This window comes from Mastigoproctus giganteus, chromosome 2, assembly GCF_048544385.1.
Source record: "Mastigoproctus giganteus isolate SK-2022 chromosome 2, ASM4854438v1, whole genome shotgun sequence".
Lineage (NCBI taxonomy): Eukaryota > Metazoa > Arthropoda > Arachnida > Uropygi > Thelyphonidae > Mastigoproctus > Mastigoproctus giganteus.
Genome location: NC_143576.1, coordinates 40,287,781 through 40,303,049, shown reverse-complemented (window position 1 = coordinate 40,303,049; position 15,269 = coordinate 40,287,781). Strand labels below are relative to the sequence as shown.

The following is a 15,269-nucleotide window of genomic DNA, read 5'->3' as shown; positions in this document are numbered from 1 at the left end:
AATTGAGGAAAGACAGTTATAGAATAGATGTTGCAGATGTTTGACTTCTGGAACAAATTTCTATTGGTTGTTGTGGAAGTTGATAGCTTAAATAAATTGAAGGAAAACTGGACAAACCTTTGGAGCGAATGGACAGGTGAAATCATTTTTTTTCCCTTTTTTTTTGTTTGGCTGATGCTCTATAAACTTGGTTTATTGCATCATATGCCTCTACTAATGCTTAAAGTGGACATGTACTGGATTTGCTATTACACTAGACTCTGTTAAACTTGTCCATTTTTGATTTGTACCTCTGACTTTTAGGTAGATAGCATTAGCATTAGTAGAGGCATTTGATGCAAGAAAGCAAGCTTATGCAGCATCAGCCAAAAAAAAAAAAAAAAAAAAAAAAAAAAAGTAACATAAATAAATAAAAATAACCACTTCCACTTCACCCCTCTGTTCGTTCGAAATACCTGTCCAGCTGAGCCTTAAACTTATTTAGGCTATCAACTTCCACGACAAGGGATGGAAGTCTGTTCCACCCACCAACCACCCGCTGGCTAAAGGCAAATTTCCGCACATCTATCCTACATCTGTCTTTCCTCAATTTGAATTTATGCCCTCTCAGGTGATTTTTCTGAGCTAGAGGAAGAATCCCATCAGCATTGAGCATGCTCAAACCATTCAAGGCTTTGTACACCTCTATCAGATCACCCCGCTGGTGCCTAGTTTCCAGACACTGTAATTTGCAAAACTTAAGCCTTTCTTCGTAAGAGAACCCCTTTGTCCCATTCACCAATCTAGTTGCCCTTCTCTGTACTCGTTCCAGCAGCTCTACATCCTTCCTGAAATGAGGCCTCCAGGCCTGTATACAGTACTCTAGGTGTGGCCTGACCATTGCCTTATACAAGGGAATAATCACCTCCTTATCCCTGCTAGAAAAATTCCTATATATCATTGACAATACACCATGAGCTACTCTTGCAGCTCGTCTGCACTGCTCAGAGAACTTCATATCTGCCTGCACCACCACCCCCAGGTCCCTTTCATTCTCTACCACTGTCAGTGTAGTACCACAGAGTTGATACGTTGCTCTGGGGTTGCTGTTTCCCATATGTAGTACTTTACATTTGTCAATGTTAAACTTCATTTGCCACCTCGAAGCCCATCTGCTCAACCTTTCCAAATCCTGTTGCAGCAGCATAGTGTCAGTAGTGTCCTTGACAACCCTGCCAACCTTCGTATCGTCTGCAAACTTGGACATTAAGCCTGATATACCATCATCAATATCATTTATAAATACAGAAAACAATAAAGGCCCCAATACTGAACCCTGAGGGACTCCACTAATAACATTAGTCCACGATGAGCAGTGTCCATTGATTACCACTCTCTGTCTTCTCCCCCTCAACCACCCCTTTATCCATAGCAGCAACTTGCCTCCAATGCCACACTGCTCCAATTTGTGCAGCAGTCTTCCATGTGCAACAGTATCAAAAGCCTTTCTAAGATCCAAGTATATAATATCAAAGTTATTCCCTGCATCCAGTTCTTTTGTGACTGCATCATAGTATCCAATCAAATTGGTCAGGCAAGACTTCCCCTTAACAAAACCATGCTGTGTCCTAGCTATAACTGAAGTCTTGTCTAGATGATCCTGCAGTGCTTCTTTCACCAGTGCCTCCATTAATTTTCCGGGAACAGAAGTTAAACTCACAGGTCTATAATTACTTGTGTCAGCCTTTGATCCCCCTTTGTGAATTGGGGTCACATTTGCACATCTCCAGTCAATGGGTACCTCCCCTGAGTCCAAGGAAGCTCTCATAATTATGGCTAAGGGTTTGCTTACCTCCTTTGCTGCCTCCTTTAATATAACTGGATAGATCCCATCCACCCCAGGTGCCTTTCTTGTGTTTATCTTCAACAATTTCTCCTCCACTTTGCTCTCAGTTATTACAAGATTCTCTAGCTTACTGCTAGAGTTGAATACACCTCTGGCATTCCCCTCGCTGAATAACTCCTCATGTGTGAATGTCGATGCAAAATATTCATTTAGTTTGTTAGCTACCCGAGCAGGGTCATCAACAGTTGACCCATCGATCTCAAGTGGACCAATCTGATTCATCCCCTTCCTTCTCTAGTTTTAGATAATTTCTCTAGTTTCTCTTTTTAGCATCCAGCCACAGTCGGCTGTTATATTAACATTCCATTCTCCTTTGTACCTTTGTGTCCATTTATTTTATATCCTGATGAAACCTTATTCCCCTTCTCTTCACTGAAACTGCCCAAATTTTCTAGTTTCTAGAAAATAGTTGAATTGAGAGTGCAAGAAGTGTATCTTAGCACTCATATTGTAGCCTAGTTTTCTGAACTTCTCCAGCATGCCACTCATGTTTGCCTGAATCATAAACTGGGTGTTTATTGTTCCCAAAAAATTGTGTACTATATTTTTAAAGCCAGCCGAAGTATCCCTTTCAGTTCAATTTGTGGATTCTTGAAATACAGAGTTTAGCAGCAGCTTGAGGATTTGAAGTCCAATAAAAATTTGTTTCGATTTTTTTTTGTATGTAAGTAATGAGAATTTAGTGTAGGTGTACTTGAAACAATTTCTTCTTTATTCATGGCTAGGACAAATTGTTTTGTTAAACTTAGCTTTTTATGCAGAGTAGATAACAATACTTCGTTTTGATATACTAATGGCTTGTCTTTAATGTTCTTTGAACCTGGTGTCAGAGACTGTCTTGGATCAAAATATTTATTCAGCTTATCAGTAACAAGTCGAGGATTGTTGATACTGTCACCACAGATATCAAGTATACCAATACAGTTGATTCTTTTCCTTTTACTGCGAACATAATTGAACAATTGCTCGCTATTGTACTTTTCCGTCTTAGTTGAGGATTTCTCATAATCTGGTTTGGCATACTTTTCCCAATATTTATTTCTTGCTTGACTATCCCACTCACACAGAAAGCAAGCAATTTTGTGTAACCAAGGCTGAGTAACAAATGAATAACTTTAAAATCTTCACACATTAGCCATCTATAGTGAATTTATTAGATCCTTATAGTGAATTTTTTTCAGAATAAGTTGAAGATTTTCATAGTTTTCTTTTAAGTGTGTTGAATGGGCTACAGGAATAGAAGCATACTTGTTCCTGTTGTAAAGAACTCCTTTGAGGTTTTTCTTTGATGAGTCAATGAATATCCTTTCTCTGTTTGTTTGTAGAAAATTCCAAAAAAAGTTTATAACTGCAGGAATGCCGATTCAATATATCATTGAGCCTTATTTGAAAAAAATGGAGAATTAATTCTTCTTAATGATGTCTATCATGAAGAGACTCTTGGATTTTAGTCTTGACCATAAAAGCTCTGCAAAACCATTGAATAAATTTAAATCTCTCCTGAGATTGTCAAATTCACCGTTTTAAAGACTGTGGTCAAGAGTTGTGAATTTTTTTGTTAAAAAAATTTGCCATTCTTTAGATGACAAATGTGAGATTCTAATGGCATTTGAGGAATGGCAATAAAGTTCTTGGAGTGGTGCAATAAGAAGAACAGAACATAGAATGAAGGAAGTAATGAATCAATCAGATGAAGATTAATTTTATTCAAAGTAATCATTGTATGATTCATTGCACTTATGTTTTAAAAGTTTCTGAAAAGAGTCAGCAAAGCCATCCAAAGCAATGAAGTCCAGTTTGGCAGTTATGTTTATCTTTATGTCTCCTCAACATCCTGAAATGTCTTTCCTTTGAGGACAGTTTCCACCTTGGGAATGAAGAAGTCTGCTGATGCTAGTTTGGGAGAGTTGGGTGGATGATTGATCCATACAGTGCCATGTTTCATCAGAGATGTCTTCACAATTAATGTGGAATGTGTAGGGGCATTGTCATGCATCAAATAACAGCTGCCTTTCTCTCAAAATTGCACCCGGGAAATGCACTTCAATAGTCTTTGAAGCACCTGTATGTAGAATGCAGCATTGACTCTTCCCTGCAGGTGCAATTCCTTGTCAATCACATCCTTTTTTGTCAAAAAATACAATTGTCATTATTTTGATCCAAGACACTTAAGTTAAACTTCTTGGACCTTGGTGATGAATTTGGAGTCCACTGCTTCCTCTCTGGATTGTACCGAAACACCCAACACTCATCTCCAGTCGGGGGAAAATTAGGATTGTCTTGACAAGTCTGCATAAAATCTTTGTGTGATGACACTCTTCATTGCTTCTGCTCAAATGTAAGGCTGCAAGGCATAAATTTTGCAGACCTTCCTATAAAGCTTTATGCAGAAAATGATGAATTGTCTCCATATTCACATCCAACTCACCAGCCATCATTCCAAGGGTGAAACAATGATCTCATGTCACAATTTCCTGAACATATGCAACGTTGTCCTCATTTCGTGAGGTTGATGGATGCCTATTTCTTGTCATTTCAAACACCCTCACATTCATCTTTGAACTGCTTATACATTCCAGACATATTGGTATGACTTAATGTTTTGTCACCATAAACAGTTTTTAACATTTAATACATTTCTTTTGCTGTTCCATTGCAAAATCATGACAGAATGTTAATATCATCCAAATTTCTTGTGACGACCGACTAACTGGTTAAAATAAATTTATTAAAATAAAAATGATATATAGATAAGATAAAACTGAAATAAAATAAGATAAAAGCATTAAAATACAATAAGATAAAAGTGTTAATATATAATATAATAAAATCATTAAAATACATAGTAGCTTTCAAAGCGAAGTGCCTCTTCATCAACTTCACCAGTTAGTAGGTCTTCTTCAGTTAGTCGGTCGTTGCATATTAGGACTTCAGAAGAATTCACAATATTGTGAATTCTTCTGAAGTCCTAAATTTGAGCAGTGAAAAAACTTTTGTCACATATTTACTTGCAGGAGGTACAAAGATATGTTTTCAGCTGTGAGTGCAGTTACTTTGGTGTTTCTTTGGATTAAGAGTAGCTAATATAGTTATTTCTTTTCTAGATAAAGCTGTACCAGCAAACATGGTCTGTGGACTTCATGATATTCTGCAGCAGCAATAGGTACATTAAAACAAGGTCACTTTTCTCTTTTAAAAAGACCTTCATTCACCGAATGTTATTTACAAGGACAAGTAATACATAATCATATTTTTGCAGCAGAATGATGGATAAAACATTTAATTATGTGTGGGGAAATGTAAAGATCAAATTTATAAATTATTTGATGAAGATTATTTTTTTCTAATCTTAGTATTTTTATTATGTTGGATAAGTATCATGCAACCTTGAATTATGTCTAACTAGTCTCACCATAGACCTTTTGTAAGCTTCGCACTTCACGCTAGTCTATTACTTGATTACTTGTCTGTTCCATTATTTGAATGATTCATTAATAAAACTGCTAAAAATATATTTTCCAATAATTTAGCTTTTAATTAAACTCATTTTCTTGTCATTTTAAAAATAAGAATCTGGTTATGATTTATAAATATAAGTATTGGTTATTTTACGGGAATTTCTCCCTTTCAAAGGCATGGGATGTACAAAAATATTAAAGTAAAAAAAAAAAAAAAAAATTTAAACATTCCATAAAAAAAGTGCAAATGTTTTTTTACTGTTATTTCTTTACAAATATAAATACCTTACTGTGTTATAATTAACAGTTACAGTATATATATTTTCATGTACTGATCTCTAGATCTCTAGGAATCAAGTACACTATTATGATTAATTTCCAGAATATCCAGAATAAAATAGATTTTCTGTTTAACTCTTGGATGACCACATAAGGTCAGAGGAATTCAGTCAGAAGAACATCACATTATTTAGTAATATTGAAGATCTTGAACTATATTCACTCAAACACATATTTTTGTACTCTTGCTTTTGACCATGGCCATGGCAACCTTGTTTAAGCGGCCATGGTTCAAGTCCCCATGATTACTAAATATTGCATTGTTGTGTTTTCTCTCTATCTTGTGAACTTCTCTGACTTTGTGGTCATCCTGGCAGAAAATTAATTTGCAGAATGTTTTTAAGTAAATTTTTATTTTTGTTATAAAATTTACAAAGTACTTATTGGTTGTACCTTATACCTTACGTTAGTATCCATGTCATAGTGTATTTACTGAAAACATTATAAGAAAATTTTATGTAATTGAAAACCTGAATAATAAAAATATTGTTGGTGGTTTGACCCAAAACTTTGTTTTTCTTCAAGTTTCTGAATATGAATATTCATATTGAAGAAATTTGAATTGAGACTTTTAAGAGATTTGGCAACTACATTCTTCATTCTCAAAGTATTCAAGCACCATTACTTTTCACGAAAAATTACTATTTATTCAGTTAAATAAAGATGTCTGGGTTTATCTAAATACTGCTGTCCACTACAAGCAATTTCGGGTATATTTGTCATTACAGCTTGCCTCATAATATTGTTCAAACTTAAGGTGGTAGTGCTGAAAGCATTTGGTTGATTACCATTTACTGCTCAAGGTCATTCTTCACCTAGTGGGGACTGACCTTGAGCTGGTAGCTATTTTGGCAGGCACAGAAAGCAAAATGATGGAGGAGCATTCATTGCAGAAATTTTTTTACAAATCTCTGGAATATAGATCACTAACATTACCAGAAAATGCAAATATTCCTGAGTAGTCATATCAAATCTTGTATATTCTCTGTGTACACAAATAACAATTTGAACAAGTTGTAATCGTATACACTGCTTCTAAATAAATGTTTTCTTAATAAATTATACTTTCTTGAAACATTCATCTCAATTGCATTCCACAATTTATCAAAAACATCCTAGAATAAATTTTTTGTGCCGCAAAGCTCTCATTGAAAACTAGATTAACCAGTCTCTGTATCCATAGTTTGCTCGATCAAAAATAAACCTATTTGATCAATAAACGATAATGAGCACTCCTCCGAATAAATTTGCCACCACTGTGAATGTGAAAAAAAGGTTTGATTGTTTGCACACACACACACACACACACACACACACACACAGAATCTCCAGAAATTGCATGCATTCTGACTGCAACTGTAGTGTTAACAATAGCCAATCTTTCTGGAAATAAATTCAAATCAGCTTATGGTATCAGGCTGCTGATATTTTGCCCCACTCCTTCAAAGCAGTCATAAATTACAGAGTTTAAGTAGGATGATTAGGTTATTCTTCAGTCTGGCATTTCACCTCACTCCAGAGGTGTTCCTTGAGATTCAGATCAGAGCTCCTGGCCAATTGTACAACGTAATTCTCGTCTAACTAGGGATATAAAAGACTGACTTTGTGGTGGAAACATTATCATTTTGCTATATACAGATAATTCTGTGGGTAATATGCCAGTATCTACAGAATTATCCAAAAATACCAACATACCTGTCCATGAGGATTTTTAAGTATTACTACCAAATGTCCAGTGCAAACCACAGGAAGCAGACATACTAAGTGAACTTCAGACATTTATTCTTGAAACAGTGCACTGCAGTAATCATGTTCTGACCATTCTTTAATACTAGAACTGCTGGCAGTAGTTGCTTACATCTAATTGCCACTGCTGATCATTTTGACCAGAGCATATAAACAATGCATGAACTTTGTAAAACCTTTATTTTTATAAGTATGAAAGAACCCACATTAATTACACATTGAATACAATTATAATGTGACTTGAAAAAAAGATAAATATTAATTAGGTATTGGAAATTTACAGTTATTATTATTATTACATCTTCTTTTAGACTTAGTGTAGCAAATTTTTTTTCCTACTGATGCAGAACACTTGGCAAATTTTTTGATTGTGAACAAAGGTCAAGTGTTTTATTTTCACATTTAGTTATCTGCCATGTACATCTTTTATCATTCTTGTTTGTAATGTTCTGGTTCTTTTGGTTTGTTTGTAGTAATTGCTGTTGTATTAGTTGCAATATAAAATCTGATTTTTTTGATTATTTGATTTTTTTTCTTGTTGTTTTTTTCTTTTTTTTTAATTATCGTCCCTAAAGGGCTTTTTTAGACAGTTCTTTTTCCTAATCGCCCTTCTCATGAAATTTTAAACAAGAAAAGTACTTTATACTTACTCTTTTTATTCAATAGGCTCCCTGAGCCTGATGCTTCTTAGCTAAAAGTTCAATATTTGGTATGATGTTAGTAAGTATAATTCTAATGTCTCCTCTTGAACATATATCACATCTGTTTCTTTCCTTTGTTAATATTTTATTTACTGAACTAAAACCACTTTCAACTATATAAGACATTGGAAAACAAAAGTATTTTGGCCATTTCAGACCACATTGTTGGATAAAGAAGTTTAGTTCTTTTTGATCCCCACAACTCAGCCATTTCACCCTTTATAAATTTCTATTTGTATTCTTCTTTACATTTTAATGCAACGAGTTGTTCTTGAATTTCTTCACTAGCAGACCCGGCATTACATCCAATTGGATCTAACATTCAAGGCTTCACTTCAAAATAAAATAAATCTGAAAATCTATTAAGAACATGAATGATCTGAATAATTCTTATGATCATTCTCAGTGAGCGATTCATTTATTTCAGCCAACTCTTGCATACCATGAAATTGTTTTCTCATTTAATTGCTTTCAAGTATTTCCAGTTTTTTCAGTGAAGGCTTTAAATACACGTTTGTAGTCTATCACTGTAATTAATTTCCCTTGAAGTTGAAGTGATACTTCATTAAGTTTTTGAAAAATCCAAGCCATATTGTATATGTTGTTTTTGCATTTGCTGATCTCCTTGGCTAAATCTGTGTCTCCTTTGTTATCTGAAAAACTAATTACCTTATCAAAATGGTTTATTAATCTTGGTAGACAGTTTCTTTTAGAAAGCCATCTGACTTCTGTATGTAAAAGAAGCCTCACTGTTCTTCGTCATCAACACAAAATTTTCTGTAAAGGCTATATGACTTTATTTTATTGATGGTTTTAATAACTATACTGAGAGATTGATAAAGAGCTGAACTAATATTTTTGCAACCAGATGTCGGTGCACAGTGGATTGTATTGCTAGAACTGTTGCATATGGAAGACCACTGTACAAATTGGAGCAATATGGCATTAAGGGCAAGTTGCTACAATAGATAAAAGGATGGTTGAGTGAGAGAAGACAGAAAGTGGTAATCAATGGGCACTGCTCTTCATGCACTTCTGTTCTTAGTGGAGTTACCCACTGAGCAATGGGCCCAACACCCAGGGCCCAGTGTTGTTTTCTGTAATTAAAAATGATATTGATGAAGGTATATTAGGGTTAATGTCTAAGTTTGCAGACAATACGAAGGTTGGAAGGGTTGTTAATGACAGTAACGATAGTATACTACTGCAACAGGATCTAGAAATGTTGAGCAGATGGGCTGAGAGGTGGCAACTGAAGTTTAACATTGACAAATGTAAAGTACTGCATATGGGAAGCAGTAATCCCAGAGTAATGTATCAGCTGTGTGGTACTACACTGACAGTAGTAGAGAATGAAAAGGACCTGGGGGGTAAGCAGTCAGATATGAAGTTTTCTGAGCAGTGCAGATGGTCTGCAAGAGTGGCTCATGGTGTCTTGTCAATGATATACAGAAATTTTTCTAGCAGGGATAAGGAGGTGATTATCCCCTTGTATAAGGCAATGGTCAGGCCACATCTTGACTATTGTATACAGGTCTGGAGGCCTTATTTTAGGAAGGATGTAGAGCTGCTGGAACGAGTACAGAGAATGGCAACGAGATTGGTGAATGGAACAAAGGATTGCTGTTACAAGATATCTAAGTTCTGCAAATTGTAGCGTCTGGAGACTAGGCACCTGTGAGGTGATATAATTGAGGTGTATAAGGCCTTGAATGGTTTGAGCAAGCTCAATGCTGATGGGATTCTTCCTCTTGCTCAGATTACAAACCTGAGGAACATAAATTGAAATTGAGAAAAGACAATTGTAGAATAGATGTGGGGAAATTTGCCTTTAGCCAGCAGATGGTTGATAGTTGGAACAAACTTCCATCTGTCGTAGTGGAGATCAAAAACTTAAATAAGTTCAGGGCAGAACTAGACAAGCATTTGGAATGAATGGATGGGTGAAATGGGATTTTTTTTTTTTATGCTAATTTCGGTACATACTTCCTTTAGGCGGACTATAAAACCTTTGCCTTATAACCATGGTAGTAGCAGCATCAGTAGCACAGGATACCAAATTTTCCAATGGTACCTGTTTTTCATCAAAGCATGTTTTTACAGCAGCAAAAATGGATGCTCCATTTTTGTCAGTTTCTATAGATTTTACAAACAGCATCTCTTCTTGCAATTTATCATTATTAAAATAATGAATGTATGCTGTTAGAAGGATCTTATTGTCTGTAACTGTGTATTCATCAATCTGAATAGAAAATTTTCTCAGTTTTAGTTTGTCAATTAGCTGTTCTTTGATGTTAACTGATCGATTTCAATGTTATCTCATCGATTCAGCTTCGAATTGAATCGTTGCTCAGTGGCAATGCTTTTAAAATACTGGAAGGATTTTTATGCATCACTGTTGAAATCGCAGTCTCTAATGTGGGTCGTATAACAGTCTCAGCAACTGCATAAGCACTACCAATTTTTGCAATGATTTCTGCAATTTTGTAAGATGCAATCATTCCTTCGTCATTTGTTTGTCTTTTCTTCTTAAATAAGGAAGTAACAGTGTTACATTGCTCAAAACTCTGTTTTAAATTTTTAAAATATTCGATATGTTTATCAACTTAATCAGGATGTTTCCTTTTTAAGTGATCTAAAAGTCTTGATGGTTTCATAGCCTCATTTGAAAAAGAACTATTACACATAAGACACATAGGCTCTCTTGTTGAATGGGCTTTCAATAAAACCATAAGATACTGTCATAACCATATAAAACCATAAGATATGGTTTCAATAAAACCATAAGATTCATCCAGATACTGTCGACACTTTTATTTACTTTTCAGCACTTGATATGATTGACGATGGGATGAATAACTACAAAGAATTAAATAATAAAATATAAACTATTTTTATTTAACTCTCAAAGCCCATGTCGCTCACAACAAAAGCACTGTGGATCAAAAATAAACAACTTCCACAAGGAAACAATAAATCAATACTATTGTCACTTAGAAAGTAGAAACATAACCCCAGGGGCTCACATCTGGTCAGTATGGGCTTGGCAAACCCAGGGTCCTGAGCTGGATATCATAATTTTTCTTTTTCTTTTTCTTAGTGATTCCTTTCTACTCTCTCTCTCTCTCTCTCTCTCAGGATAACTCGGGGAATTTTTTTTTTTTTTTTTGGCTGGTGCAGCATAAGCCTCAGGCTTCTTTGCACCATATGGCTAATAATAATAACAATAGACAAAACATTTCCTCATCCCATCCATGCCTCATATATTGACCAATGAAACAAAAGAATAAATAAATAAACCACACCGCCACCAAGGTTGCAGTTCTTGGAAAGATGCAAATGTCAAGGATTGCAGAGACATTACCTCTGGAAGCATTTAGGCATTTAATGCCTATGAAAAGCGAAGGTGGTTGAATTAAATCAAGCCACTATCTTCCCTTTATCAAAATTTCTCACTCACTCCTAATATAATATTACCTATATGTTAAAAATCAGTTGTCTCAGGGTTTTTCCCTGAGACAACTGATTTTTATTGAGAACCTATTGAGAGAAATTAAATATTGAACTTTGGAGGGCCACAAACCATTGTAATCCCATGATTTTTTTGCTCCTCAAAAACCAAATTTTGCCCCCTTGGGAGTGATATTGCCCCATTGAGAAAATCCCTGGTCTACAACATCATCCATATTTTGTGTCATTGTAAAAGAGTACAGATTTGGGTTTTTCTTGGAATTGCTACCAATAAAAATTTATGACCGTAGCAGGATATTCTTATTTGTTTTCCATTGGTAAACAGTTAACAATTTTTCAAAATGGCTATTTTGTGTAACTGACCCTTATTTTTCTTTTTTTATTGCCAATATTACAAAGTGTTTTATTATATGGATGTGAGATTTGGACCTTAAATGAAAGACAAAAGATAAACTATTGGCTGTTGAGATGGATTTCTGGCGAAGATCGGCAAGAAAGTCAAGGGCTGAAAAAGTTAGAAATTACGTGATAAGGAATACAATGAATATCCAAAAAACCATCATTGATAAAATAGAGGAGAAAAGATTGGAGGGGTTTGACCATATGAAGAGAATGGAGGGCAACAGATTGCCCAGAGGAGCCATGGAATAGATGCCGTGGAGAAGGAAAAAGCGAGGAAGACCAAGAAGAATGTGAGAGCAGCTATGAATAGAAGAGCACTGGTGGACAGAGATTGGAAAGATAGAAGAAAATGGAAAAAAAGGAATAAAGGAATGAATTTTCAATGTTAGGTTGAGGAGAACCACTGTAATAATGGAATAAATCCTAAGAAGAAGCTTATTTTAGCTAACTTCAGCCCATTAAGAATTGTGTTATATTTTAATTGCTGTTGTAAGATTTTAAAATCTACATTACCTCATTTTCAAAAAACTGTTAATCATTTGAGCCATTTCATCTCTGTGTAAATATGGAAAACCATTTAGAAGGTACTTAGAATTAGATCTAGAACCTTTGCCTAAATTAGGACTATCAAGATTTGCAAGAAATGTACTGGCAGCCACAGAGTTTTTGGTAATATTTTCTGTGCATAAACTTTAATCAGATGTTGTAGATGCACCAAAATCACAATTTTCACTTTTTTTCATCTGTTTTCTGTTCTTCAGTTTGATGTTGATATTTAGTATTCCATATCAACTAAAGATTCCATATCAATTCAGTTCTTCTTTAGGTATAAATACTTAAATACTTTGTATGAAATCCTTTTTGAATTAATTTAAATATAATCGCTTGATAATATAATAAGTATAGTAATATATGATAATATATTGAATAAATTTGAAGTACTGGTTAAGAGGCATCAAATATGTACATTGTAGTGTATCAAAGATATGGTGTCACTCAGATTGGAGATGCAGATTTTGAATATAAGGAATATAATGTGCACAGAAAGCAGAGGGGGGGAGGGTATGCTCTTATTTAAGAAGCATTTTGCATCCAGTTGACATGGGTAGCCATTGCCATGTTGAGTCATTTACTGTGACATAAACACTGGGAAAACAAAAATTAAAAGAGGAGTGTGTTTTAGACTGAGATGAGTACAATGAACAATTATACAGAAAAATAGTGGGAGTAAATCAGAATATCTGATAATGGGGATTTTTGTTTTCTAGATATCGACTGAAACATGTGGGTTAGTCTCCCACACAGTAGTAAGACTTTTGTAGATTTATTAGATGACTGTTTTTTAAATAAGTGTTAGAGAGGCAATGAGAGAAAAGCAATACTCTTTTCTGATTATCAGCAGTGATTTTTCATGCATTAAGAATCTACAGATAAAGGAACTATTATGTGGCAGTAATCACATAGCAGACCATTGTATATAATAATAGTAATGGAGGCATGAAATGCAAGAAAGCAAGTGTATGAGTTTTTTTTGTAGCATCAACCAAAAAAAAAAGAAAACTTCACACATCCATTCCTCTAAAAGTTTGTCCAGTTCCTTCTTGAATTTATTTAAGCTATCAACTTCCACAACGACATTTGGAAGTTTGTTCCAGCCATTAACGACCCAGTGGCTAAAGGGAAATATCTGTGCATCTATTCTACAACTGTCTTTCCTCATTTGAATTTATGCCCCATCAGAATTCAACGTGCTAAATCCATTCAAGGCATTATACACCTCAATCAGATAATCTTGCCAGTGCCTAGTCTCCACCCTCTGCTGCAATTTGCTGAACTTAAGCCTTTATTGGTAAGAGGACCCCTTCATTCCCCTCACCAATCAATCTTGTTACCCTTCTCTGTACACGCTCAAGCAACTCTATATCCTTCCTAAAATGAGGCCTCCAGACCTGTACTCAGTACTCAAGGTGTGGCCTGACCATTGCCTTATACAAAGGGACAATCACCTCCTTTTCCCTACTAGCAAAATTCTTGTATATCATTGACAATACCACATGACCTGCCCTGGCAACCTGTCTGTATTGCTCAGAAAACTTCATATCTGACTGCAAAATTACTCCCACATCTTCATTTTCTACCACCCTAAGTGTAGTACCACACATTTCGTATGTTTCTCTGGGGTTACTTCTAACCATATGCAGTACTTTTCATTTGTCAATGTTAAACTTCAGTTGCTACTTCTCAGCCCATCTGCTCATATTTTCTAGATCCTGTTGCAGTAGCACACTGCCATTACTATTATTAACAACCCTGCCAACATTTGTATCATCATCAAACTTCAACATTAGGCCTGATATACATTCATCAATATCATTGATAAATATACAAAACAACAGTGGGCCAAACCTCGGGGGGCTTCACTAATAGCATTAGTCCACGAAGAGCAGTGTCCATTGATTACCACTCTGTCTTCTACCACTCAACTACCCTTTTATCCATTGTAGCAACTTACCCTTAATACCATACTGCTCCAGTTTGTACAGTACTCTTCCATGCGCAACAGTGTCAAAATCTTTCCTGAAATCCAAGTATATGATATTAAAATTATTTTTTGCATCCAGTTCCTTTGTTACCACATCATAGTATTCATTCAGATTTGTCAAACAAGATTTTCCCTTAACAAACCCATTCTGTGTGAATTATTACTGGTGTCTTGTCTAGAAGGATCTTGCAATGCATTTTTAACCAGTGACTCCATTATTTTACCCTGAACAGAAGTTAAATTAACAGTCTGTAACTACTCGTATTATCCTTTAACTCCCTTTTGTGAATTAGTGATACATTTACACATCTCTAGTTTGTGGGGACCTTCCCTGAGTCCAAGGATGCTCTCATAATAATGGCTAATGGTTTGCTTATTTCTTTTGCAGCTTCTTTTAATATAACTTGATAGATCCCACCACTGCAGGTGCCTTTCTTATGTTTAACTTCAACAATTTCTCCTCCACTTTGCTTTCAATTATTACAAAATCATTTAGCTCCCTGTTAGCTATTAATAAGCTTTTGCCCTACACTTCCCTACAGAATTCCTCATTTCTGTGAATGTAGATGCAAAATACTCATTCAGTTTGTCAGCTATCTGAGCAGATTCATTAACAGTTGAACCATCAATATCAAGTGGACTAATCGGATTCATCCCCTTTCTTCTAGAGTTTATACAAGTAAAGAAGTCTGTGCTGTTTTTTTTTCTTTGCATTCTTTGTCAAA

At 35.1% G+C, this 15,269-nt stretch overlaps 1 protein-coding gene across 1 annotated transcript in view; it reads left to right on the top strand.

Moving 5' to 3' along the window:
* Positions 1-6,091, top strand: part of LOC150089278 (uncharacterized) — a 158,507-nt gene extending 152,416 nt beyond the window's left edge. The window contains exon 7 of the mRNA XM_090368463.1: positions 4,990-6,091. Within this exon, the coding sequence (XP_090224589.1) occupies positions 4,990-5,048 (59 nt within the window). The 3' untranslated portion in view covers positions 5,049-6,091. The remainder of the gene's footprint in view (positions 1-4,989) is intronic.
* The last annotated feature ends 9,178 nt before the right edge of the window (positions 6,092-15,269 follow it).